Raw genomic sequence first — 21,953 nt, forward strand, 5'->3', positions numbered from 1 at the left:
TTTTCTGATAGAAAAACCGATTATTCTATTAGGTGACATCTCTTCTGAATCTCCGAAATATAAATCGGAAGTTCGAATAAATTCGACGTTCTACGATGAAACTGGACAGAAGGAAGGGCACCGCGAACAACTAGACAAGTTTAAGGGAAAAGATACGTTGGACAATGAAGAAAACCTCTTTAAGCCCACCACATATCATGGCCTCAGATACAGCGGCAAAAAGCCTCTTTTCACCACATTTCTAACCGACCGCACATGCGTGTCGAACTCACGAGTCAAACTAATATGCAGCATCATCAGCGACAGCCCTATGGTCTTGGCTTGGCTCAAGGATGGTAAAGACGTCACCGATGATCCCAGATATCGTCCAGGTACGACTGAAAATATTTCTCCTTACAATAATGTGGTTCAAAAAATTTACTTTGAGGAGATGTTTTAGAGTTTTCGAACAACGTGGCAACTCTAGAGCTACTCGATTGCTGTGCAGACGACAATGCACAGTATACGTGCGTAGCACGAAACGAGCATGGCGCCAGCACTAGTTCTGCGCAATTGACAGTGAAGGAGAGTTTTGAACCTGTGACGGTCACGCCCACTTTTACTAGGGCCATCAGGGAGCAATACAAAGCGTCCACTGATGAGGCAAGCTTGGAATGTCGCATCAGGTACTTATTATAGTTTACAAGTGCAAATTGAGAACAAAGATTAATTCATAATTTCAGATCCCAAGCCCGTCCCTCATTAAAGTGGTTCAAAGACAACACAGAATTGCCCTCCGAGGGTAAATTCAGTTCCACCTATTTAGCAGACGGTGTTGCTAAGTTAACAATCTCCAATCCTGGAGAAAATGACAGCGGTCGTTACACTTGCAGAGCTGAGAGTGGCGATTGGTTCGATCAAGTCTCCTATGATTTCAACTTCACCTCGAAGGAAGACTACATGAAGAGGAAGCTGAAAGAAAGGAACGAGGGCAGCAAATACTCTCCATCTTCTGGGAACAGTAGAAGACCCTTTTTTGCAGGAGTCCTTACTGACGCTTTTGTACCTCATGGAGGCCTCATGGCCCTGCAGGTGCAAATCAAAGGTTCTCCAGCTGAGGTCAGTTGGTACAAAGATTCACAGCACTTGTCCCCATCTTCAACCAGATACAAAACCTTCATCGAGAAGGATATTCATACTCTGATGCTTCCGAACATCAATGAATATGAGGCCGGAAAGTACACTTGCAGAGCTGCTAATGCTTCTGGAAAAATTGAAACGTCAAGTTACGTAGGAGTAGTGCATCCTTCCAGAGTGAGGGATGGGAAGCCAGCAATGTTCCTATCCAGACCTGATAAGTATATACGCGTTATCGAAGGAGAGGATATTTCTGTGTCATTCCGAGTGACTGGAGACCCTAAGCCTCGAAGTATGATGCGGCAGCGCTGCCAAAAGAATTTCTATAGTGGAATCATTTTTTTAGTTACCTGGATGAAGGGTCTTAAGAACATCACTGACAGTCTGCGATCCATGAAGTGGACCTCAGATGACTACGTGCGTTTAACCTTCAAACGAGCAACGTTGGAAGACGCCGGAACCTTCTGCATCATGGCCAAAAACAAATATGGGTGTGATCGGGCTTTCTTCACAGTGCGACTAAGAGCGAGGGCACGATCTCTTACGCCTACCAGGCCCTCAGTACAGGAAATCTTAGATGAGATTCCTTCATACAGAGAAAGGATTTACCGAAAAAGTAAGTTTGTTAAGGACAATTTTGTTTGTCAAATTTTGCTTACACTAACAAATTCAAAAATTATTCACATCTCAGAAAATTCTGTCCAGCACTTTAAAATTTCTCAGAAAATATAAAAATCAACAATGAATTTCAGCTGTTCCAGACCCAATACCCGAACCTCCAATCGTAAAGGATTCAGGTCGGAATTGGGTATCTTTAAGTTGGGGTAAACCCGACCACAATAGCCTGGCTACAGTACTTGGCTACAGAGTGGATATGTGGCACAAGGGCAGTGACGGGGGCGCTAAATGGACCACGCTGGGGATGAGCGCCCTTTGTAGTTTCGACGCTTTCAACCTTGTAACTGGGGGCGAATACCAATTCAGGATTACCCCTAGAAATAGGTCAGTGGTTTCATGAATTTATTTAAAAGTTTCTATGGTTCATTTACAGATATGGCTGGGGGGAGAGCGTAATTTCTGATCCCTTCACTGTGGGGAAACTCGAAGAAATTCCGGAATTTACGAAAATTCTTCCGGGCCAAATGAAGGTCCTCGTGGGGTCTAATATTACTCTGGAGTGTGAGGTGACGAATTAAAATTTTAACTCCATTTAGATCCTCTAAAAGGTTTTCTTCAGGTAAAAGAAGAGGCATCCCCAAATATCCGATGGCTCAAAGATAGCCTAGAGCTTCTCCCCGATGAAAACGACCGTTATAAAATGCTAAACAAAGGAGGGATTTGCTCTTTGACAATTCAAAATGTACAGGAAACCGATTGTAGTAGATTCATGTGTGAAGCAGTAAATAAAGCAGGCAGAGCGTCCACTTATGTGCGTCTGTACACTGTCCGAGACTCAAAATTACTGCTTGCAGACCTAAACTTGAAGTCGTGAGTTGATAAACAAATAAAGAGGAACATGTTTTAAAACGTCTTTGCAGGTTCTTGAAAGACCCTGAAGGGCTGAAAGAACTGCCGCCATTCTTCACTATGCGGTTGCGTGACCGCAGGGTCCAGATGACCTATCCGGTCAGATTAACCTGTCAAGTGACCGGATATCCTCTACCGGAGGTGCAGTGGTTTAAAGATGGGGAACCCCTCGTTGAAACCAGTAATATTTGCCTTTTGATTGTGGCTTTTTTGTTGAATTCAAAGTCGTTTTATAGGCCGTCTAGCATTTTCCTCAGAAGACTGTTTCCAAACCTTGGAAATCGACAAAACAGCTCTCGAGGACTCGGGGGTGTACTCCATATCGGCCAAGAACAAATTCGGATCAGTGGCATGCAAGTGTCATCTAGTGGTCGACAAGGGGTTGAAAGCGTACATAGCACCCCATTTTAGCACTCAATTAGAACCTGGGAAGTGCGAAGTAAGGGAAAAGGGTGAATTGCGCCTATCGGCTCGCGTGGAGGCCTACCCTAGTGTGGGGATCATGTGGTATAAAGATGGGGTGAGTTCAAATGTTGCAGTAGCGGACATGAATTTGTGTCGCATAAATCCGTCTCTGAACTATTGATTTAAGAGTGTTTTCTTCGTCATAACACAATTGGTTGGATCATTCTATCTGATATTAGGTACGTTTGAGACCCTCCAGACATTCAGTAATGACATTGACCTATGATGGACGGGCAGAACTGGCCATCGGGCAAGTGAACGCCAAAGATGGTGGCATTTACACGTGCGTGGCCTCCAATATAGTAGGTAGAAGCGAGTCCTCCGCTTCCGTCACCATCCAGGGAACTTCCATGGAGGCCCAAAAAGAGCGGCTAGAAGTCCCGTAAGTTTTTTATTATTTCAGAGTTCTGGGAGAGATTTTAGAGGGCGGTTTTCAGATTTTCCAGAGAACCAAAGTTCCTGAAAAAACCGCTTAGTACCGAAGCTTTTGAAGGAGACAATGTGACTATTTTGTGTGAGGTGACTGGTGACCCCAAGCCCGAAGTGGTATGGCTGCGTGATTTTCTGAAGGTAAGTGACAAGATCTTCCTTTCACGCATTTCTGCAAAAATGTAGTATCGCGTCATGTCATTCATTCAGCTGCAATCAACATGCGGTAAATGATGACTTTCCGCACTTGTTGGGTAACTCTGTCTTGTTGGGAAAGGTCAGTGGTCTTGTAATGGATTTATTAGTAATCGATTGGCTAATCCGATTCGGCTTTAACGCGTAATGATGATTTATGCTCCGCTGCCACATGTGTTTATGATAATGTGACGTGGACGTTTCAAGTCGCTTTTCCATGCCCATTTTTGGTCCAAGCCGAACATTTGAATAACAAATTACTAGGACCGTTAATGGGGCAATTATGGCGATTTAATTGGCCGCGGCCGAGTTCATTAGGCGGTCTAAGTTTACCGTAAAAGTTGCACGCTTTACGAACCGAGAAAATTATGATTTTTGCGGCCTTGGAAGAACGCAAGCCTGCCGGATCTAGGCCCCGTTGAATTATTTGCTTTTAAGAATAATATAGACATAAACTTACCTTAAATGGACGAATGACGCGCCTCGGATGGCCCTTTTAAAGCTGCCAAAAAAGCCCGAAAACTGAAGGCCGAAAAACAATTTTATAGACCGTCAAGGCACCATCCGACTTTACAGGCTGCAACTCAGACAGATCTCTTTCAGATAACAAAGCGATCTTCTTCTGTGCTTCTTGCCTGTACTTTGAAGTGAACAAAACGTCAACAACTCAGGATTTAAAATCCTCTAAAAATTAATCTTCGATTCTTATTTTTTGTCGCCAAACTTGGGTCACTTTCAATTATTGCTTAAGCGGCGTTGACTGATGCTAATGAAGATCGAAAGAGACAGCCTTCTCGTGTGTCGCAAAATAGGCCTTCGGTAGGTTCTAACGTGGTTCCAACGGCTGAGTCACCGCATGAAATATCACCGCAGCAATGGTACCAATAAACGTCCAATCCATCACCGGCTCCTTGGGTGGTTGTCTCTAACAGTATTGCATTTAATAGAACTAAATTAAACCTGTTTTTGTAGCAATACTGTTTGGCTAGTTGTTTAAGGGAACCTCCCAAGAGGCTCAGTTAATGGCAAACATTAAACCTCGGACCAGTCCTAGAAATTTTCAAAATATCTGACAAAGCAAAGTTTTAATGTGCGCTTTTCTCGAACACGGTTAGAGATACTTGAAATTTGCCTTGACTATCGTTTTCTTTAGAAAATAGTCACTAGTAATGAGGTGTTCGAATGACAGATGAAAGCGAACTTCGAGTCGATGAGGCTCAGCGGCTTAAAGGTCGTTTTCAAAAATATCAATATTTAGCAAGTAACTCTAACACTACTAGAATGAATATGGTTAGAGATACGTAAGTGTTGGCACTGATTTTTTTATTGAATTAGTTATAGATGGCACACAATGCTGGTTTTGCACCTTATTTCTTTATTGCAGAAAACATCCACCTACGGCCGCATTTAAAAACCGAAACCAACATCTGAATTCTTTAATTCCTTTATTCAATTACATACACCAAAAGAGGAATTTAAAAGCCGTTTTTATCGAAATCGAGCCTTATTGTCGGCTATTTTTTTTCCAGGGAAATCACACATAATGCGCGCACGTACGCAGTGGTCCAATAAAATTAAGCCGATTACCGCTGTTATAAAATTGAATTAATAGCAATAATCCTGTCAGATAAAAATTCCTGTTTATTAATTCCGACGCGGGTACATACTTTCACCCGAAACCGCAATTTAAAATTTTCGCCTGAATCCTGCTTCGTCATAGAATTAAATGACCAGTGACCGAGCGAAATTTGCTCTCTTGCAGCCCGATTATTACAAGGACGCTGCCCATTTCCACAGGATGGATACAGGGCCAGAATACCGCCTAGAGATACCCAATGTTAAACTTGATTTTACCGGTACCTACACTGTGTACGCCAAAAACTGCCATGGGGATGCCAAGGCCATTATTTCTCTGCAAATCAAAGTGAAGGGTATGAACAGTGTTTTTGCAATAATCTGAAGGAAGTTAAAGATGGAATTTCAGAACCGCCGCAATCATTGGGGATGGGGAAAAATAAGATCAGCGGTGTACAAACTCTTCCTTCTATTGAGGAAGACCTGCGCGATCTGCGTTGTTGCGATGGTGACGCAGTCATCCTTGAATGTCGCTTCACACCCAATGAACCCCAACTAGATGTGCGATGGGAGAAGGGCGGAAAGGTAAGTTTTTACCCTTAAATCCATTTTTCTTCATGATAGGTTTCCGTAATAGCTGGTGCGATTGGGAGGCGACTTCAGTGCCGACTTCGATGGATCCAGAGCCACCCTGCGCATCTCTCAAGCATACCCTGAGGACGAGGGCGAGTACTCCTGTGTGGCCTATAATGTCCTAGGTTCAGCAGTTACTTCTGCCTGCCTTGTAGTTGACAGTAAGCCAATTTTTGGCGTTGTGAGCATGTTTTCCTAATACCTTCAATGTTTAGTACCCGAAGAGAGAGAGAGCCTGCTCAATGTACAACTCAAGCGCCCTCCGAGCTTGTTCGCTGGAGCCGCCACTCCCATATCCACCCCCAGAACCACACCTATTAGGGGAGCTTCCCCCAGGACACGGGAAGCACCTACGGTAGAGCCTCGAAGCAGACTGACTCGGGCCATTGCTCCCAAGTTTTATGCATATCCACATAATAGGGTAATATACCAACTTTGACTGCTAGTTTATCAATGATCATAATGGTCATAATTATCTTTATGACCCTAACTACTACGTTAATTTCAGATCGCCGAAGAAGGGGAAACTGTGAGGTTCCAGTGCGCCGTCGCCGGACACCCAGATCCATGGGTGAAATGGTACAAAGACGGCAACGAAATAGTACCATCCAGCCGACTATGGATCACTGAGAGAGAGGACTTGCGCACTCTAGAAATTCGCGATGTTACAGTAGCCGATTCGGGTGTTTACAAGGTACTAAGTAAACCTGTTTAATCATAGTTATTAACGGTACGCAATTAGGTGGTTCTGGAAAATGACGTGGGTCGAGTGGAAGCTTCTGCACGCCTTGAAGTGATCGCCCATCGCACGTATAGCACCTCAGGAATAAGGGCCCGAAGCCTCTCTCCCAAACCCTCTTACAATAGTTACTCTCGTAGTAATTTCTTGGGAGCGTCTGCCCGATATGGTTCTAGGGCGCGGCTGTTTTGCGACATCAAGGCCACTCCCTCCCCCAATTTGAGATGGTACAAAGACGGAATCCTTCTGGAAGCTTCTGGAAAATACTATTTTGACTACAATGGCCGTCAGGCCTCTCTGCAAATCAATAGTGTTGATCTAGAAGACCGCGGCTTATACACCTGCGTGGCTACAAACATCAATGGAACTGCGCAGACTTCCATGCTTCTAGAGGTTGTTGGAATAAAGCCAGAGATGGTAAGCCACTTGCCACAGACTATCAGAATCAAATCCGGAAGGGAAGTTCAACTGGACGTGAAAGTGACCGGGCCTGGGAGCATGGATTTCCTGTGGATGAAGGACGGATGTTTGTTACCCTCTTGTGAGAAATTCAGACAGGAAGTTGAGAAGGAGAGCGGCGTTGCCAGGCTGTGTATAACTAATGTAAAGGCTGAGGATTCCGGCAGGTATACTTGCGAGATTTATAATGTCTTTGGAGAAGCTAGTACTAGATGTCAGCTGAAGGTCTGCGAGGGTAAGTCTTAGATTAAAATTTCATACAAAAATTTGAGGGAGATAATTGATTTTAGGATCGAGTGAGGAGAGGCTGGGTATTTGCAAAGAAAATTGGGGAGGACGCTTAAGGGTGAGTGAGCAAATTTGAGTTGATAATTTTGAAATAAGATGAGATGGGTCATTGTAGTAATAAATCATTGATAATTGACTCTTCTGGTCGGTTAAAACTGTCATACCACATTAGTAAATTAAAGAAATGAAGTCTTTCAATTGGTTAAAAATGTCTAGTAAATAGACAGTAAATAACTTTTTAATAGAAGTATAAAGTACTAGAGAAATCGATAAATTGATTAAAAAAAATGGTTTTTGAAAACTTTGTCATGATTTTTACTTCAATATGGCCGACTTCTTTTGTAAATTTTCGTAATATTGCGTTCAAATTTGGTATGAGTATGTGAGATTTCCTATAATTTGAGTTTCACAGCTGTGATAACGGGATTTTCAACGGTTCGAATGACAAAACATTATTGAAATGATGGTCTGAAATTCGCTCTTTTAGGGTAAATTTTTGAGAGTCATTTGTCCATGATTGTTAATGTTGTAACGGTTAATCTTTGCTTAGTGATTTCTATAAGCTGAAGTGTATCGGTCATTACGGATAGATTTAACTTGACATCTGGTTCTTGAACTAAATACCCCACAGTGTGTTGGCCAGATTTAAGACCTGTAGACTAATTCGATAATTGTGAACCCGCGGCAGTAAACACGATGGGAATTTACGAAGCGGACGCAAAACAAAATTTCTCTTTTCGTCCAAATAAGGCAGACGGTACCATTGCTCGATAATAACAATCCGTCGTTTACGCACTGTCATTTCGCATCGTCAGGAAAGGTACTACCGCGAAAAGGTAAACTTTGATAAAGGCGCGTGACCTCCGACCGAAAACAATCGTCAAAATATCCTGGTGCCGCTGTACCACTAGTGGTACCACACGTCATAGCCAGGGAATTCTTCGCATTCTCGGTACCCGCAGCTGCTCAGTCCGATGCCTGACAAGTCGCGGTGCTGTTCGTCGTCAGTCGAGTTTTGCTTGAGTTCCGCGACCGCTGGGTACCACCCCAGCTGTCTCGAATATCGCCTCGGAACCATGCCAGTGGAGTGCGAATTACTGCAGCCCCCCATCGAGGGGGAGCTGCCCGCGAGATTGATCAGAGGCCCGCAGGACACCACTGCTCTGGCCGGGGACCGAGTCCTGCTCAAGGCGACGTATGTGGGGCACCCGGAGCCTGCGGTCCACTGGACTAAGGCGGTAGGTTTCTATTTTGTCACGAAATGCGTAGAACCATAAACCTCCATAAGGAAGAACCATTAGGCCTAATATGGCGATATATAAGCTGCGTCGCGGAGCTTCTCGGAGCGTAAAAAGTTGTGACGCACATGGTAAACCAATAGGTGACAATGAAACCGATACTTAAACTTACTGAATCTGCGTGTTCTTCAGTTGTAAAGTGGTGTTCTTTTGAGGACGAGATGAATTTGCAGGGGAAAGAGTTGAGGAATGACGAACGCACCAGCATCACCTCCGGGGAGGGCGTCTCCTGCTTGCTCCTGCAGGACATCACCACCGATGACAGTGGAAAATACGACGTCACGGTGGTGAACAGTGGTGGTGCCGCGAGTCACTACGCCTCCGTCTCGGTAGAAGGTGAGTACCCACTTGTAGGTCACCAGTCGTTGCAAAATCAATTTTTTTTAGATAACATGTCTTTATATTCCTTATACGGCTTAAATGTTAGGCCGCTGGCGTAATTAAAATCGCGAGCGGTGAATGGCGGTTTCGCACGTTTTTTTAGCCCCAAATGCGGATTACTAAAGTTAGGTCAGGAACTGTGGCAAAATTCCCCCTCCCTCCGTTTTCGAGGTCGACTGCAATCAAATCCAAAAATCTCCTTAAGACCCAGAACATGTCAATAGAAAATTTCATTAAAATGAAATCCTCGGAAATTTGAAAAAAAAAGCCCTGAACCCTTATCAGATCTCATTAACAATTCCGGAATATGCAGTCGCAAGTATTGATCATAGTTCTCCAAGAAAATCTAATTTTGGGATTTAACGTGGAAACAATAGAAACTCATTAGACATAAATATATATGTACGTGACCGAATAGGTGCGTAAATTCTTTCCCCATCGAATTCAAACTTCACGAATTCTTTATGGAAGGTTGTGATGATCAAAGCGAATTATTTGCTTTAGTGACAAAAATACTTTTTTCTAAAATGAATTTATAAATAAACACATTAATTGTAGATATTGAAATAATAATAATGCGCACATATGTAGGGGAAGGCCTACACAACTTTTACAAAAAAATCAGTACTTGAGCAGGTTTTTAGAAAACGATATTATTGGGCCAATGTTTCTTCAAGAAAGTTTAACGGGCATTTCTACTTGAACTCTTTGAAAACAGTATAGACCAAGCTAATCGAGAAAATAGCATTCCAACAAGATGATCTTCCTCATGACGCTTTACCAGTTAGGTAGTGACTTAATTATCGATTTCCCGGCAAACAGACTGGCGGAGGAAGTAACCATTAAATAGCCATTAAGATTGCCAAATCTGACACGCCTTGATTTCTTCCTTTCTAGCCATTTGAAGCCTATAAATTATAGGATACATCCTTAAAGTATTCCATCTGAAAACCATAATATCACTGATGGAATACATCTATTCTAACTCAACCGAGCGTTATACTGGAGATCTTCATTCTAACTCGAAATGACTTCAAAATCCCTTTATTGATTAACTTCAGAGTTACATCAATTTTCTCTAACCAGCCCGAATTAGGTAGAGGACTTTTTCCTTTTCTTGCAGGCCCCCCAGACCCACCCAGCGGCACGCCCACCATCACAGCTTTCACGGATTCGGTGGTGGTAGCATGGAGCAGCTCTCCTTATGACGGGGGTAAAAAAGTCCAGGGCTACACCGTGGACTACTCCCTTTTCGGCAGCGATATTTGGACCACAGCCGTGGACGACTGCCCCTATTTGAGCCATCCTGTAGTGGGGCTGCAGCCGGGGGGACGGTATGTCTTCAGAGTGCGCGCCTTCAACGTCCACGGCCTCAGTGGACCTAGTCACGAGTCGGATATCGTCCAACTGGAGGAACACAGTAAGTGCTTCACTTTAAAGCCGTATCTCGTTTATTTCTGATAAGTTTAATAGTTTTCGACTACAGAAATTCCTTTTTATTCAGTCTTAGTGTGTGTTTGAGTGCGTGTAATGAGTGAGCAAAATTTTTCAAAAAATGACCCCCATGAATCCTAATTTTTGTGTTGTAAAGACGAATCCTCCTCCTTCGAACATCGCCCGGTAGCCACAGAGCCAGGGTTGGAGTTCAAGAGGCGCTATGAGGTGCAAGAGGAATTAGGCAAAGGACGTTTCGGGGTGGTTCATAAAGTGGTGGACCGATCCAGCAGTCGCAAACTTGCAGCCAAATTCATCCGCTGTCGTACTCAGAAAGACAAAGACAAAGTTCAAGAAGAAATAGACATTATGAACCTTTTGAGACATCAGAAATTGCTGCAATTGGCTGCCGCATTTGAGCTACCCAAGGAAATGATCATGGTGATGGAATAGTAAGTTTTCACTTGATTTGAAGACTTATATTTAACAGCAATGCTTTTTCAAGCATTTCCGGGGGTGAACTCTTCGAGAGGGTAGTAGCAGACGATTTTACTCTAACCGAAAAAGACTGCATTTTGTTTATGAGGCAAATTTGTGAAGGGGTGACCTATATGCATTCACAAAGTGTGGTGCACTTGGACCTCAAACCTGAAAACATCATGTGTCACACCCGCACCTCACACGAGATCAAAATCATCGATTTCGGGTAAGTTTTTCACCGAATTCCCCTCTTTAGAGACTTATCAAGAATTCAACAGTTTGGCCCAAAAAATCAACCCTGACGTACCCGTAAGAGTCCTCTTTGGAACTCCCGAATTCATCCCTCCCGAAATCATCAACTACGAGCCTATAGGGGTGGAGTCTGATATGTGGTCTCTGGGAGTCATTTGCTACGTTTTGTAAGTTGCAAAAAGGTTTCAGAGGGAGTTTAAAGAGGTTATTTGTTGCGGCAGGCTTTCGGGATTGTCGCCTTTCATGGGAGACACGGACTCAGAAACTTTCGCTAATATCACGAGAGCTGATTACGACTTTGATGACGAGGCTTTCGACGCCGTTTCGCAAGATGCCAGGGACTTTATTGGCGCCCTTTTGGTCAAACGGAAGGAGTAAGTTTAGTAATTTGATAAAAAAAAGGCATGGAAGTAATAGGAGGTTCCAAATACAGTAAGAATTTTTCCAAATATTGCAATTTTAAGCTACAAAACTACACAAAAGTAATTTAACTTTTTGTGAGCTATTATAATGACAGTAACGATGTTTCCAAAGATAGCCTTATTTTTTCCATAGATTTTACATTCCAGATATATATCTGGCACGCCTCTACTTCTTCCATAATTAATTTTAACCTCTACTGACTCTAATTATCCCGTTTACCCTGTTTCTATTTTAACCATTGCCTTTTCCCTATAATCAGGGACAGATTATCTGCAGACCAGTGCCTTAGACACGTCTGGCTAGACCCGGACAACCACCAAGAGACCGTAGTTCTCTCCACGGACAAACTCAAGAAATTTATTATCCGGCGCAAGTGGCAGGTAACTCCCTTATCCATTTCCAGAGCATGCGCATTATTTGTCTTATTTTGCTGTTTTTTTTTCTGTGTTCAATGCATGGTTTGTCGCTTAGAAAACAGGCAACGCAATTCGAGCTTTAGGCCGTATGACCAACCTGTCCAACAGCAGACGCAATAGCGCCAACTCCGCTCCTAGCACACCCCGAACCTCCATCAGTGGAGCTTTGGTGCCGCGCATGGGCAGTCTGGAGGAACAGAAACTGATGACCAGATTTCAAAATGGTATTATTGCTCAATCTTTCGACGAGAATGACGAGGGTGAGGAGGTCGTCAGTGAGGAAGTGAGAGAAGAGGACGTGCTCACGCAGCTACCCAAAGAACACAAAAATAAGAAAGAGGTGCGCACTAGAGCTTGCAGTGAGCGTAGTGACAGTGGCATTAGTGACTGTTCCACGCACACTCACGCTACTTCAGCGGGCAGTTGCAACTCTACTCCTCTGATGGGCAAAAAGTTCCCTATAAACGAAGAGGGGGAGTACAAAATAACATATGTATCGTCTGCAAGTATTAACTTAACAAGCGGAAATCTGAGGGGAAGTTCTGAGGAGAGCGACGGAGCTAACGGACGAGGATTGGAGGGTAAAATTGAGTGTTTTGTGGCAGCTAGTAAGTGTGAGTTTTTATTTATCTGCCTTTTAAGTACAAAAAAAACTTTATTTATTTTTAAATTTTTATTACAGCTAAACCACCCATCCCACCTGCGTCAGAGAGCCTGAAGCGTTTGCCCAATTACGCCTCCCGCAGTGTACAAGACACCATCAAGAAATTCGACAAAAGGAACCCGGAAAACATCAACAAACCGGTACCCAAAATCACCGTTCGACGGTCTTCTAGTGCGACAGGGAGGAGTCGAGAACCAAAAATCAATCAATTGGTGCGAAATCTAGAAAACGGGCACCAAGAGGCGGCGGTTCCACACACAGTGCGCTTCCGCAGCCCCTCCCCAAGCCTCCTGAAGAAAACCCAGGCGGTGATCAACAGGGAGAAAGTCAACACCCCTGATTCAAGGGCGAGATCGCCGGGGATGCGGCGGATGGGCTGCAACGAGGGCTTTCAAAGGGCCGCCGCTTTTTGGAACAGCCCCAAGAACTGACCACTCGACGCAATTGGACTAAAGTAGTGTTACCTGTAATATAGTCTTTTGTTTTAGTTATAATTGAAGTGTTGTATCTGAAGTGTATCCTCCTAAAAATATATTTTTGTGAATATTGTATGTAAGAGATATTATATCGTAATGCCATTAAATAAATGAGATATTTTAATAATTTGAGTATTTTTGTAGACCGAGGAAGGTTATAAATGAATGGCAACGCCGCGTTTGGCACTTGTTTCAGAACATCATTGTTAAAATTTTATTTAGCATATGCAATTATGCTAAACCTAGAAATTTTTTGCAAAACGCAATATTCTTAATTTCAAAAAGGGTAAAAGGGGCAGTGCCGAATATAAGGCCCTATAAAAAAATTAAATGTCAAGGACCTACATTAACGGCTTATCGTCTACCGAAGGTTTTTTTACAAGGATCACTCATTATTTAAATTCCGTAAGCGCTACAGTAATTTATGTTGTACAGACATTCACCGCAATATACGTGATACGAAGTTACCGAAATTGCTTAAATTATACGCTACATATTGAATCATAATTACCAAAAACTGGAACACCACAAGTCGCCATTACACCTGCAAAAACAATTGAATGCAACTTTCAAACAACGGTTTCCTCCCGCTGCGGCGCTGATCGGGCGAAATGCAAAAAGACACAAAATTGGGGCATAGATGGCGGCACGCGTTTACATTGACAGCTGTTGACGTAAATGTCAGTGTCAGAGTGATTCATTCTCGTGGTTTTTGTCCCTAATTTTATGGCAAAATTAATTTGAAATGTAAATAAACTAATTAGCGCTTCGTTGTTAATGAAATTCGCATCCTTCTCTAACAAAGCCCGTGTTTTTCCGTGGCGTGACAGCGCTGGTAACGAAGAAAATCCGCGCCGAAAGTGAGAAATCCAGTGGTTTCATTTAATCCAATTTCCATTTAAACTGCCCAATTATTAAAATTATTCAAATCCGCGAGGATTTAGACTGGTAACATGTCTAGCCCAGCTTACAGTAAGTTGAGTTTTATCGATAAGGGCAAACACACCCAAAAAATAATAAAAGGCCCTGTCCTACTGACTTAGAAGAAGCCCTAGCACCCCCCAAAGGGCACTGAGGCTCTGAGTTATGGAGTCGCCCCCCTCGAGTTCCAGCTGGTCTCAACCTTTTGTTCTGAGCGACGACAGTGGCTTATTATTGACCAACGGATCATATTCTAGTGGAAAAACCAGCTTCGAGAGCAGAAGTGAACAAAGATGTTTTGTGTTTGAGGTTAGTGTTTTTCTAACAAAAAATTATTGATATTGCACAAAATTGGTGTACCATTTTTGTATTAAGATTGGCAATAACCATTTAGGATAGTGACTGTGAAGAAAAGTCACTTTCTCAAGACGATTCTCTGGACGGTATGTCTGACATCATGTGTGGTGAGAACTTTAATACCCTTAAAAAGGGTCCAAATTGGACTGATTTAAATCACACAACATCACCAATTGAGCCACCTCTGGAGTTCCAGGATCAGCCGAAATTCCCTTCTCCCATCATAGATTTTTTTTGTGATCGACTTTCACACCAGATTTTAAAACATGTAATGATGGATTTTAAAGATGGGTGTTGCTTTGGCGAATCTAGGTACTCTTTTGCTTTTGGTGCTAACTTCAAACCATGTATCTAATCAGTTTTTATGTTATTAAATTTAGGTGCATCTCACCAAGATTTCAGCACCCCATTTCCCCTCCCCCTTTGCCTTCACGCACCATCAACCAAAAACAGCCCCCCATCCGACCCTTGCCAGAATTGCCTGCAGGTTTCACCCGTCCCTTGTCATATATGACCTACTCTACCCCCCATCAGCCTAACATAGCCAGTTCAGCCTCTCCTTATGTAAGTCATACACCAAGACCATCATCCCGCTCATCATTAGGAGGCTCTTCGCGCCTTAGTTCCTCTCATAACTCCCTAAGCATGGCTTACTCAAGGCCAGTAGACGATTCAACTTTTATCACCCAGGCAGTGTCGCATGATACACTGTCCTCCAACCAAATCAACGATCTCTACAATGTGCCCTACGACAGCGACGTTTATGCTTTACCTGTGGATGTAGTTAAACCCAACAAGGGTCTTTTGGCCAGGAAAAAGAACTTGCACAATAACAATTGTAAATCTAAGAGCGGCAGAAGAGGACAGGTTGGTTTATTTGTTTTAAGTAGGGTTGTTGAATTGATTGTGTGTTTGCAGCGTCATAGCGTGGCGGGTACCTCAGAAAGCGTCGCTGGTGAGCCCATTCACATGACATTGCAGGAAGTGCGCACCTACTTGCAGTCACTCTACTCGAGCAGCTCAGACTCTAGTGAGACAGTGGAGGTTACCTGCAGGAAGAAGGGGTGTCCCATGGCTGGTTTCATGTTGTCCAATCATTCAAAAAGCAATAATAATACGCAGCGACCAAAAAAGTCTCCATTCTTGATCAATATCAAGACAAAGAAAGTGAAGGACAGCTGTGAAGACCCTAGAGGCCTGATTTCTCCTGTTAAGAAGGAAGGCAAAAGGCGGAAAATATTTAATTTTAAACAGGCTTTATGCAACATTTTTCGGTTCAGACGCATTTTATCTGTGGAAGAGAAAATGGTTCGTTAATTACTTTTTGTTGTAAACTTGTGTTTATGCTTCACTTTAAAGGACAAATCAGAGTTTAAGCTCAGTCCTAAGAAGATTTGTTCAGATGACTTTGGCAATGGTTTAAGCAATAGGGCGCTGCCGCCTTTGCCTCCAAAAAAGCAGCCTCCAGGTGATGTAGCTGACGAGCATGCCTTAGATTTTGCCACGAGCATTCAACGGGTGAAAGACGTGAGTTTAGCCCCTTTTAACTGCAAGTTTAAGATGTAAAAGTGGAATTCATATAGTATGGATGGTACTGGGGGCCTCTCTCCAGTGAATCCGCGGAGAAAATCCTGTCCAACGAACCAGATGGCTCATTCATAGTGCGCGACAGCAGCGACGACCATTACATCTTTTCTCTCACATTCAAGCTAAATAACAGCGTACGCCATGTGCGAATAGAGCATTTCCAGGGCAACTTTAGTTTCGGCAGCTGCACTAAATTTAAGTCCCAGACAATCGTCGAGTTCATAGAAAATGCGGTGGAGTACTCACGCAGCGGGCGCTATTTGTTCTTTCTGCATAGGAGGCCGGTGATAGGACCTGTGCGCGTGCAGTTGCTTCACCCATTTTCTAGGTTCAAACAGGTGCAGAGCTTACAGCACATGTGTCGGTTCATTATTCACAAGAACGTACGCAGAGACTTGATCCCAGAACTGCCCTTGCCGAGGCGCATGATCGACTACCTGAACACTCCCCATTATTACTCAGAGCGTTTCAGTGATTTGCCCCTTGATGAACAGGACAGTTCCTCAAGAGAGAGCAGTTTGAGGGGCTTTGCTCCTCCGGTAAGTCATACCATTACTTCAATATCGCCAAGTAGGGTAAATAAGTCTGTTTAGATTGCAGAAGTTAGTCGGCCCAGTACAGTACCTGCCAACGAGTATATCGTCTTCAATACTAATAATTCTAGTGGGAGGCAGTCTTTAGCTTAAGCTGTGACTCTTGCCATGACTTCGGTCTTACGCAGGGTATGTAAATATAAGTGACTAGGTAATAAGTTTTACACCAAAGTTTGATGTGATTTAATTTATTTTTAATTATGGTAACGTTGTCATCGACGTAGATCTTTTAGGCCCCAAGGGGCGTTAGTGAGAAACTTAGAGGAGACTAAGCGCACAATCCTAGAAGGCTTCTCCTAGATAGAGAGCGTATTCGAACATAAGTAGGTTGTGATTTAATTGTTAAAATATAACTATTTATGGATGTTTTTGTTAATGAACTTATCAAATTTTATTATTTTTTAATTGTTTATTTAGGACTATCTGGTAGTTATAAAGCCTCAGGCCAAAACCACCCCAATTCCTACTATTCATTTCGGTCTTTTACTGGTAACAATAAAGAGGAATAATTGAAAAACAAAAAAATGATTTATTCAATAATTCTTAAATTCTATTAACCCTAAAATTTACACCCCTGTAGGAATCCCTAAAGTCTGCCTCACTAGCTTCTCAGCAATATCGTTAAACTCCTGTCGATTCTCCCGCCACATTTTGGCTGCATCTACGTTAGCCCCACTCTCATCATTGGGTTCTAAAACTTCCTTAAATCTCTCTCCAATTCACTAGCATTTACAGCCTCTACTTACCAGCCAACATGCTAACTACAGAAAGTAGTATTTTCTCAACACTCTGCACTGGTGACCACCTTTCTGCACTTGACTCATACCCCATAGGGTCATCCCCAGGGGCATGCAAGATAGAAATACATACCCGACCATCAGAGTAAACTACAATTTCTTGATAATTTAGGAACACACATTAAAACCAACTTACTATTTGGGTGGAACATATCGCAGGTGAACTGCATCTTGGGGGGGCTTAGTGGGTAGTCTGGTGGAAAAGTCAGCCTGGCTGGGAATACCCCTCCTTCAAAACAAGTTCCTTCCGGGCCCCTAATCCAAATAGTGATTAGGTACAGAATTGTTTCTTGAGATATTTCAGTTACGTTATTAAAGCTTCCCATTCGAAGAAATTCTCCTCGTTTGTTGGGCCTGCTATTATACCTTCAGGGGGGTTTAAAGTGAGCTCTGGAAACAAAGTTAAAAAGGGACCATATTTAAGTTTAAGAAGAGTACAGGTACTCACGTCTATACTCGGCCATTAGGCGCCTTAGTGCGGAGCCTGCCATTGATTTGGGGAGCTTAAAAAAACTTGTGTACTCTAGTAAAAGTTGTAGAAAGTAGAAAATTGGGACAAGGAAAACTTAAACAAATCATAACAAATGACATTCGAGGTTATGATGTGTTGTCACTGTCAGTGTCATGCAGCGATAATCTATTCTTCTATTTCATTTTTCCTTATGGGAGTTATGTGTGAGTGACTTAGATAGTGGCATGGGCGAATTGGCAGCATCATATTTTGTTCCCATGGATATGCAGAATTACTAAAAACTAGGCACACTAATGGAATATCCTAAGGTGATTTGAAATAATTTTTTCTAAATAATCAATTCATGTTTCATTGACATTATGTTTATTAATAAATTACTTATAAGTGAAACTTACAGTCTAAAAACAATTTTATTTGATAAATATGCCACACAATACAATTCCCCTAAAAATTCTAACAAATCATACTTCTCTAGCTGTCTCAAGCATCAATTCTCCTTTTTCTCCACCTTCTCTACAACCGCAGTGTGATTTTCATTATTCTCATTATTAATTACATGATCTGCATCATTAATATCCAGGTCTTTTTGCCGCTTCAGCAGCTTACCCCCCATATACCCAGCTACTGCACACCCAAGAGCTGCTAGTCCCCCTACTTTGATGCCTGCCAGAAAACCTATAGGCCCTCCTATGAGAGATCCCACAAAAGCACCTGTTGCTGGGTAGGTGACTACCTTTAACCTACAAGTAAAAATTTTCATTTTATTACTTATATTTATAATTATTGTTATTACTTGTTGACTTTGACGACATCTAGGAATCCTGCTTGGATATTATCTTGGGCTGCAGTGACGTTAATCTCAACCTGAGAAACAAATACATAAATATTGTCTATTTATCTTATACATTTTACCTAATTATTATAATAGATACATAACTTATGCATCATGCAAGAAACCTTGAAACTATCTTCAATGATCAAAGATATGGCAAAATGGGTTGCCATTGATCTAAACTAAATTACCTCTTCCACCTGTTCTCCTTGGGCCTTGACTAGTTTATGCAAGTCCTTATGGATCTCCAACAAATCTTCAGACTTCTTTTGTAATTCCTGGACTCCATTCAGCCTAAATAATTATCAATAAGTGAACCTTCAATACCATAAATTCAGACAAACCTTGCTTGTTCTTGTTGCAGCCTTAAGCTGTCTAAATCTTCTTGGAGTTGTATAGCCTGAGCTCCTTCAAAAGGGTTGATTCTCTCATCTGGTGATGACATAGGAGAAGGTTCATTCTTGGGCGTCATTTTGTCTACTCTATTCTCCAATTCTATACACTCATAAAGGTTAGTTTTGTCACTTTCAAGGATATCATTAAACATACCTTGATAAGTCCTAGTGAGCCTCAAAATACTGCTTCTCAAAGGCATGGTCTTTGTATCAAATGCATCCAAGCCATCATCCTCAACTTGAGTCCTCAGGGTATCTAGCTCATACAGCAAATCCCTCAACTGTTTTATAGATCGTTTCTTGTCTTTAATCTCTTTCTCCAGTTGCTTGGTATCATTCACAGCAATCAGCTGCCCAGTATCGACGAAATTAGGGCTTTATCATTACCTATAAGCACGTTATTACCTTGTGAACATAGACTTTGTGCTGCTCCAAGACCTTTTGGTGATGCGGAATCACTTCGTCTGAAAATTTATTTAGGGGTATTTCCAAGTATTTTAGAGGCTGTTTTATGATGTTCGCATTGGGTATCGAGGCCATTTTGTACTGTTCTATCAAGTAATTTGTTTCAGTGAGAACGCAGATTGTGCGACATGAACGATATTTGTAAACAAAGACTTCGTTTTGTGTGGGAACAAAGCTGTCAGGCTTCAAAAATTCTGTTGTTACATAACCTCAATGATGAGTAATTGTGATAATTAATCAAGCAGAGTACCAGACTACACAAACACAAAATAAAGAAATGTTATACAAATCCATCATTTATTCGTACACTTAAACTAAAGTCCTAAATGTTCTTTCCTCTTGTTTTTCCCTCGCAAAATCGCCTCCTTAAACAGCTTGCAATAAAACTCAATAGCAGCGGGAGAGTCATCATTCCCAGGTACTGGATAAGTAATAAAATTGGGGTTGCAATTTGAGTCAACGATTCCAATAGTAGCAATGCTCATTTTGGCGCAATCTCTTACAGCAGTATGCTGGGTTAAAACCGTATTCAAAGTACTCAGAAATATACACAAATCAGGGAGGCGAGTTACAGCTCCAAATTGCTTCTCTGCGTTGGTAAATACGCCTCCCCTCCAAAAGCGAGTGTGGGCGAATTCCCCACATTCCTTAGCATAGCGTTCCACTAAATGAGCATTTTGCGGGGAGCGCAAGAAAAACAATATAACTCCATCTCGGTAGGCTATATGGGCCACCACATTAAGCGCGTCTCTAAGGTATTCAGCAGTCTTATCCAAGTCAAAGATTATGTGCCCCAATCTCGATCCGTATATGTAAGGGAGCATTCTTTTGTCTAGAGACCCATCTCGATGTCCATAGTGAACTTGAGCTTCAAACAGATCTTTAACTGTAAAAAGGTTGTGCACATCGAAATAGTCAGGGTGCTTCAAAACTTCCTTCTTAACAGAGTTATTCAACTGGGCTAAAAATGAGTAAAATTGGTGAATGTCGAGGTAGCATTGAGTGCGAGTTTACCTAATTCTGTGGAAGTTGTCGTTTCTACTGGTTGAGGGGCAATCGCAGACGAGAGCAGGCGTAAAGAGGGGGTGAATTTTTCAGGATAGAGGAGCAGCCTTTTAAACTTAATCATATTTTTTTTGCTTTTGCAAATTACTTTTCAGGGAAATATAGAGTGTGAGGTTATGGGACAAATACATTGTATAGATGGCGCTAAATACGTAGTAAGTAGTAGGTGGGCTGTTATACCCCACACCCAAAATAGCACATTTACCAACTGAAATTTTCTAAATCCCCAGGTACCTACCTAGCCCCCAATCCAACGATAGGCATCAAAGAACTCTCCTAACCTCTAACCTGATATAGTTTTTGTGTTTATCAAATCGGGATGACAATGGATTGTAAGTAAAAAAACTTTATCCTGTTCTTTTGATGTATAAAATATTTAATTTTCAGCCAACAACGTGCTGCAAGCGTGAAGGGACTTCCAAAGATCGAAATTAAAAATGGCGAACCTTTATCCATGTGTTGTAACCTTTTCCTTTGTGAGAGACATAATATATGGAAATTTATCATTAAAAACAGAAGGACGAAGACGAATGGAAATTTCAAATACCATTAACACTTCCAACATATTTTTGGAAGACATATTAGGATACACCCCCGAAGGGTCTACCATTCAATTTACTTTGACGGAAGGAAGGAGAGTTAGAATTGAATTTCCCAACGAATTATTAAGACAAACGGTAGAGGCTGCGTTTGAAAGCTTTCAAAGTGTCCCGTTGTCGAGGTATGGAATTACTAGAGGTTTTCCATTGGGTGTCACATAGGATTGCCACACAGAACTCGTAAAACAGGAACGTGATGGGTTTTATCACTAAACTTAGAATAAACTTATTTCTACTGTGTACAAAGTATGATTGTTACCAGTTGGAGTACATGTGGAGGGTGCGAGGCCCGAAAGAGAAAAGAGAGACCGTTGGTGGTGTGGCCAACGGTTTTATGTGGTTTGGATCGAACTATCTAGAATGTATTTCCGGAAAATGTTTTCCGCTGTTGTTTTAGTTCTCTACAGAACCGAGATACTGCTCTGGTTCGCTGTGCACTGTCACTGTCATTATTAGACGAGTGACACTGCACGCGCTGCTGGTTCCGCCACAAAGGTAATAAGCGAGAATTTTGCAGTTTATTGTGTACTAATTATTTAATTTTGATTCAGGGAAATACACATGCCGACACCTCCCACATCTAGTGATAGTGAATAATATTTTACTTGTTATAGAGAATA

General features: G+C 42.2%; 6 protein-coding genes across 9 annotated transcripts in view; 3 read left to right on the forward strand and 3 right to left on the reverse strand.

Annotated features, from left to right (window-relative positions):
• Positions 1 to 13,377, forward strand: part of LOC136411406 (titin homolog) — a 33,708-nt gene extending 20,331 nt beyond the window's left edge. The window contains exons 2-28 of one of the 3 annotated variants that reach the window (XM_066393956.1): positions 33 to 371; positions 440 to 665; positions 723 to 1,408; positions 1,463 to 1,732; positions 1,869 to 2,118; positions 2,168 to 2,300; positions 2,354 to 2,604; positions 2,655 to 2,824; positions 2,880 to 3,163; positions 3,288 to 3,490; positions 3,546 to 3,678; positions 5,495 to 5,663; positions 5,717 to 5,892; positions 5,945 to 6,101; positions 6,156 to 6,361; positions 6,449 to 6,634; positions 6,683 to 7,373; positions 7,429 to 7,484; positions 8,898 to 9,060; positions 10,229 to 10,525; positions 10,697 to 10,991; positions 11,045 to 11,245; positions 11,298 to 11,438; positions 11,493 to 11,645; positions 11,954 to 12,074; positions 12,166 to 12,724; positions 12,793 to 13,377. In XM_066393956.1, the coding sequence (XP_066250053.1) occupies positions 33 to 371; positions 440 to 665; positions 723 to 1,408; positions 1,463 to 1,732; positions 1,869 to 2,118; positions 2,168 to 2,300; positions 2,354 to 2,604; positions 2,655 to 2,824; positions 2,880 to 3,163; positions 3,288 to 3,490; positions 3,546 to 3,678; positions 5,495 to 5,663; positions 5,717 to 5,892; positions 5,945 to 6,101; positions 6,156 to 6,361; positions 6,449 to 6,634; positions 6,683 to 7,373; positions 7,429 to 7,484; positions 8,898 to 9,060; positions 10,229 to 10,525; positions 10,697 to 10,991; positions 11,045 to 11,245; positions 11,298 to 11,438; positions 11,493 to 11,645; positions 11,954 to 12,074; positions 12,166 to 12,724; positions 12,793 to 13,205 (6,929 nt within the window). In that variant the 3' untranslated portion in view covers positions 13,206 to 13,377. The remainder of the gene's footprint in view (positions 1 to 32; positions 372 to 439; positions 666 to 722; positions 1,409 to 1,462; positions 1,733 to 1,868; positions 2,119 to 2,167; positions 2,301 to 2,353; positions 2,605 to 2,654; positions 2,825 to 2,879; positions 3,164 to 3,287; positions 3,491 to 3,545; positions 3,679 to 5,494; positions 5,664 to 5,716; positions 5,893 to 5,944; positions 6,102 to 6,155; positions 6,362 to 6,448; positions 6,635 to 6,682; positions 7,374 to 7,428; positions 7,485 to 8,897; positions 9,061 to 10,228; positions 10,526 to 10,696; positions 10,992 to 11,044; positions 11,246 to 11,297; positions 11,439 to 11,492; positions 11,646 to 11,953; positions 12,075 to 12,165; positions 12,725 to 12,792) is intronic. The other 2 variants (XM_066393957.1, XM_066393958.1) reach the window with 2 other exon arrangements.
• The window catches only part of LOC136411407 (cytosolic non-specific dipeptidase-like), a 47,493-nt gene that overhangs the window by 22,521 nt on the left and 3,019 nt on the right, over positions 1 to 21,953 (forward strand). The gene's annotated exons all lie outside the window — the stretch shown is intronic.
• Positions 13,922 to 17,171, forward strand: LOC136411400 (uncharacterized). Of its 2 annotated transcripts, none has more exons than XM_066393949.1 (8): positions 13,922 to 14,222; positions 14,274 to 14,480; positions 14,566 to 14,840; positions 14,909 to 15,395; positions 15,447 to 15,836; positions 15,888 to 16,055; positions 16,112 to 16,654; positions 16,709 to 17,171. In XM_066393949.1, the coding sequence occupies exons 2-8, from the start codon at positions 14,337 to 14,339 to the stop codon at positions 16,799 to 16,801; spliced, it is 2,100 nt and encodes a 699-aa protein (XP_066250046.1). In that variant the 5' UTR covers positions 13,922 to 14,222; positions 14,274 to 14,336; the 3' UTR covers positions 16,802 to 17,171. The 2 variants fall into 2 exon arrangements, with proteins under 2 accessions (XP_066250046.1, XP_066250047.1); XM_066393950.1 differs by having other exon boundaries at positions 14,294 to 14,480.
• Positions 17,218 to 18,094, reverse strand: Ubc7 (ubiquitin conjugating enzyme 7). Its single transcript, XM_066393951.1, has 5 exons — positions 17,954 to 18,094; positions 17,814 to 17,895; positions 17,642 to 17,760; positions 17,455 to 17,595; positions 17,218 to 17,399 (listed from the first exon to the last, which is right to left on the reverse strand). The coding sequence occupies exons 1-5, from the start codon at positions 17,994 to 17,996 to the stop codon at positions 17,275 to 17,277; spliced, it is 510 nt and encodes a 169-aa protein (XP_066250048.1). The 5' UTR covers positions 17,997 to 18,094; the 3' UTR covers positions 17,218 to 17,274.
• Positions 18,324 to 19,858, reverse strand: Syx17 (syntaxin 17). The gene is made up of 6 exons (XM_066393967.1): positions 19,610 to 19,858; positions 19,359 to 19,554; positions 19,154 to 19,304; positions 19,001 to 19,103; positions 18,771 to 18,841; positions 18,324 to 18,717 (listed from the first exon to the last, which is right to left on the reverse strand). Exons 1-6 carry the CDS (start codon positions 19,742 to 19,744, stop codon positions 18,465 to 18,467), a joined length of 909 nt encoding a protein of 302 aa, XP_066250064.1. The 5' UTR covers positions 19,745 to 19,858; the 3' UTR covers positions 18,324 to 18,464.
• Positions 19,950 to 21,522, reverse strand: mRpS2 (mitochondrial ribosomal protein S2). Its single transcript, XM_066393966.1, has 2 exons — positions 20,684 to 21,522; positions 19,950 to 20,630 (listed from the first exon to the last, which is right to left on the reverse strand). The coding sequence occupies exons 1-2, from the start codon at positions 20,796 to 20,798 to the stop codon at positions 19,984 to 19,986; spliced, it is 762 nt and encodes a 253-aa protein (XP_066250063.1). The 5' UTR covers positions 20,799 to 21,522; the 3' UTR covers positions 19,950 to 19,983.

This window comes from Euwallacea similis, chromosome 10, assembly GCF_039881205.1.
Source record: "Euwallacea similis isolate ESF13 chromosome 10, ESF131.1, whole genome shotgun sequence".
NCBI classification, from domain to species: domain Eukaryota; kingdom Metazoa; phylum Arthropoda; class Insecta; order Coleoptera; family Curculionidae; genus Euwallacea; species Euwallacea similis.

Bases quoted from the DNA above. Each gene is read 5' to 3' on its own strand.
- Syx17 (XM_066393967.1), bottom strand. From the start codon at position 19,744: ATGGCCTCGATACCCAATGCGAACATCATAAAACAGCCTCTAAAATAC. The intron at 19,555-19,609 runs GTAATAACGTGC...GATACTGGGCAG, and splicing joins ACAAAGTCTATGTTCACAAG to CTGATTGCTGTGAATGATAC. The intron at 18,842-19,000 runs GTAATTTAGTTT...TTTGTTTCTCAG, and splicing joins AAGGAGAACAGGTGGAAGAG to GTTGAGATTAACGTCACTGC.
- Ubc7 (XM_066393951.1), bottom strand. From the start codon at position 17,996: ATGGCAGGCTCCGCACTAAGGCGCCTAATGGCCGAGTATAGAC. The intron at 17,896-17,953 runs GTGAGTACCTGT...CTTTGTTTCCAG, and splicing joins CCTAATGGCCGAGTATAGAC to AGCTCACTTTAAACCCCCCT. The intron at 17,400-17,454 runs GTAAGTAGAGGC...AGGAAGTTTTAG, and splicing joins TGTAGTTAGCATGTTGGCTG to AACCCAATGATGAGAGTGGG.
- mRpS2 (XM_066393966.1), bottom strand. From the start codon at position 20,798: ATGATTAAGTTTAAAAGGCTGCTCCTCTATCCTGAAAAATTCACCCCC. The intron at 20,631-20,683 runs GTAAACTCGCAC...ACTCATTTTTAG, and splicing joins GACAACTTCCACAGAATTAG to CCCAGTTGAATAACTCTGTT.
- LOC136411400 (XM_066393949.1), top strand. From the start codon at position 14,337: ATGGAGTCGCCCCCCTCGAGTTCCAGCTGGTCTCAACCTTTTGTTCTG. The intron at 15,837-15,887 runs GTTCGTTAATTA...TTCACTTTAAAG, and splicing joins TATCTGTGGAAGAGAAAATG to GACAAATCAGAGTTTAAGCT. The intron at 16,655-16,708 runs GTAAGTCATACC...AAGTCTGTTTAG, and splicing joins TGAGGGGCTTTGCTCCTCCG to ATTGCAGAAGTTAGTCGGCC.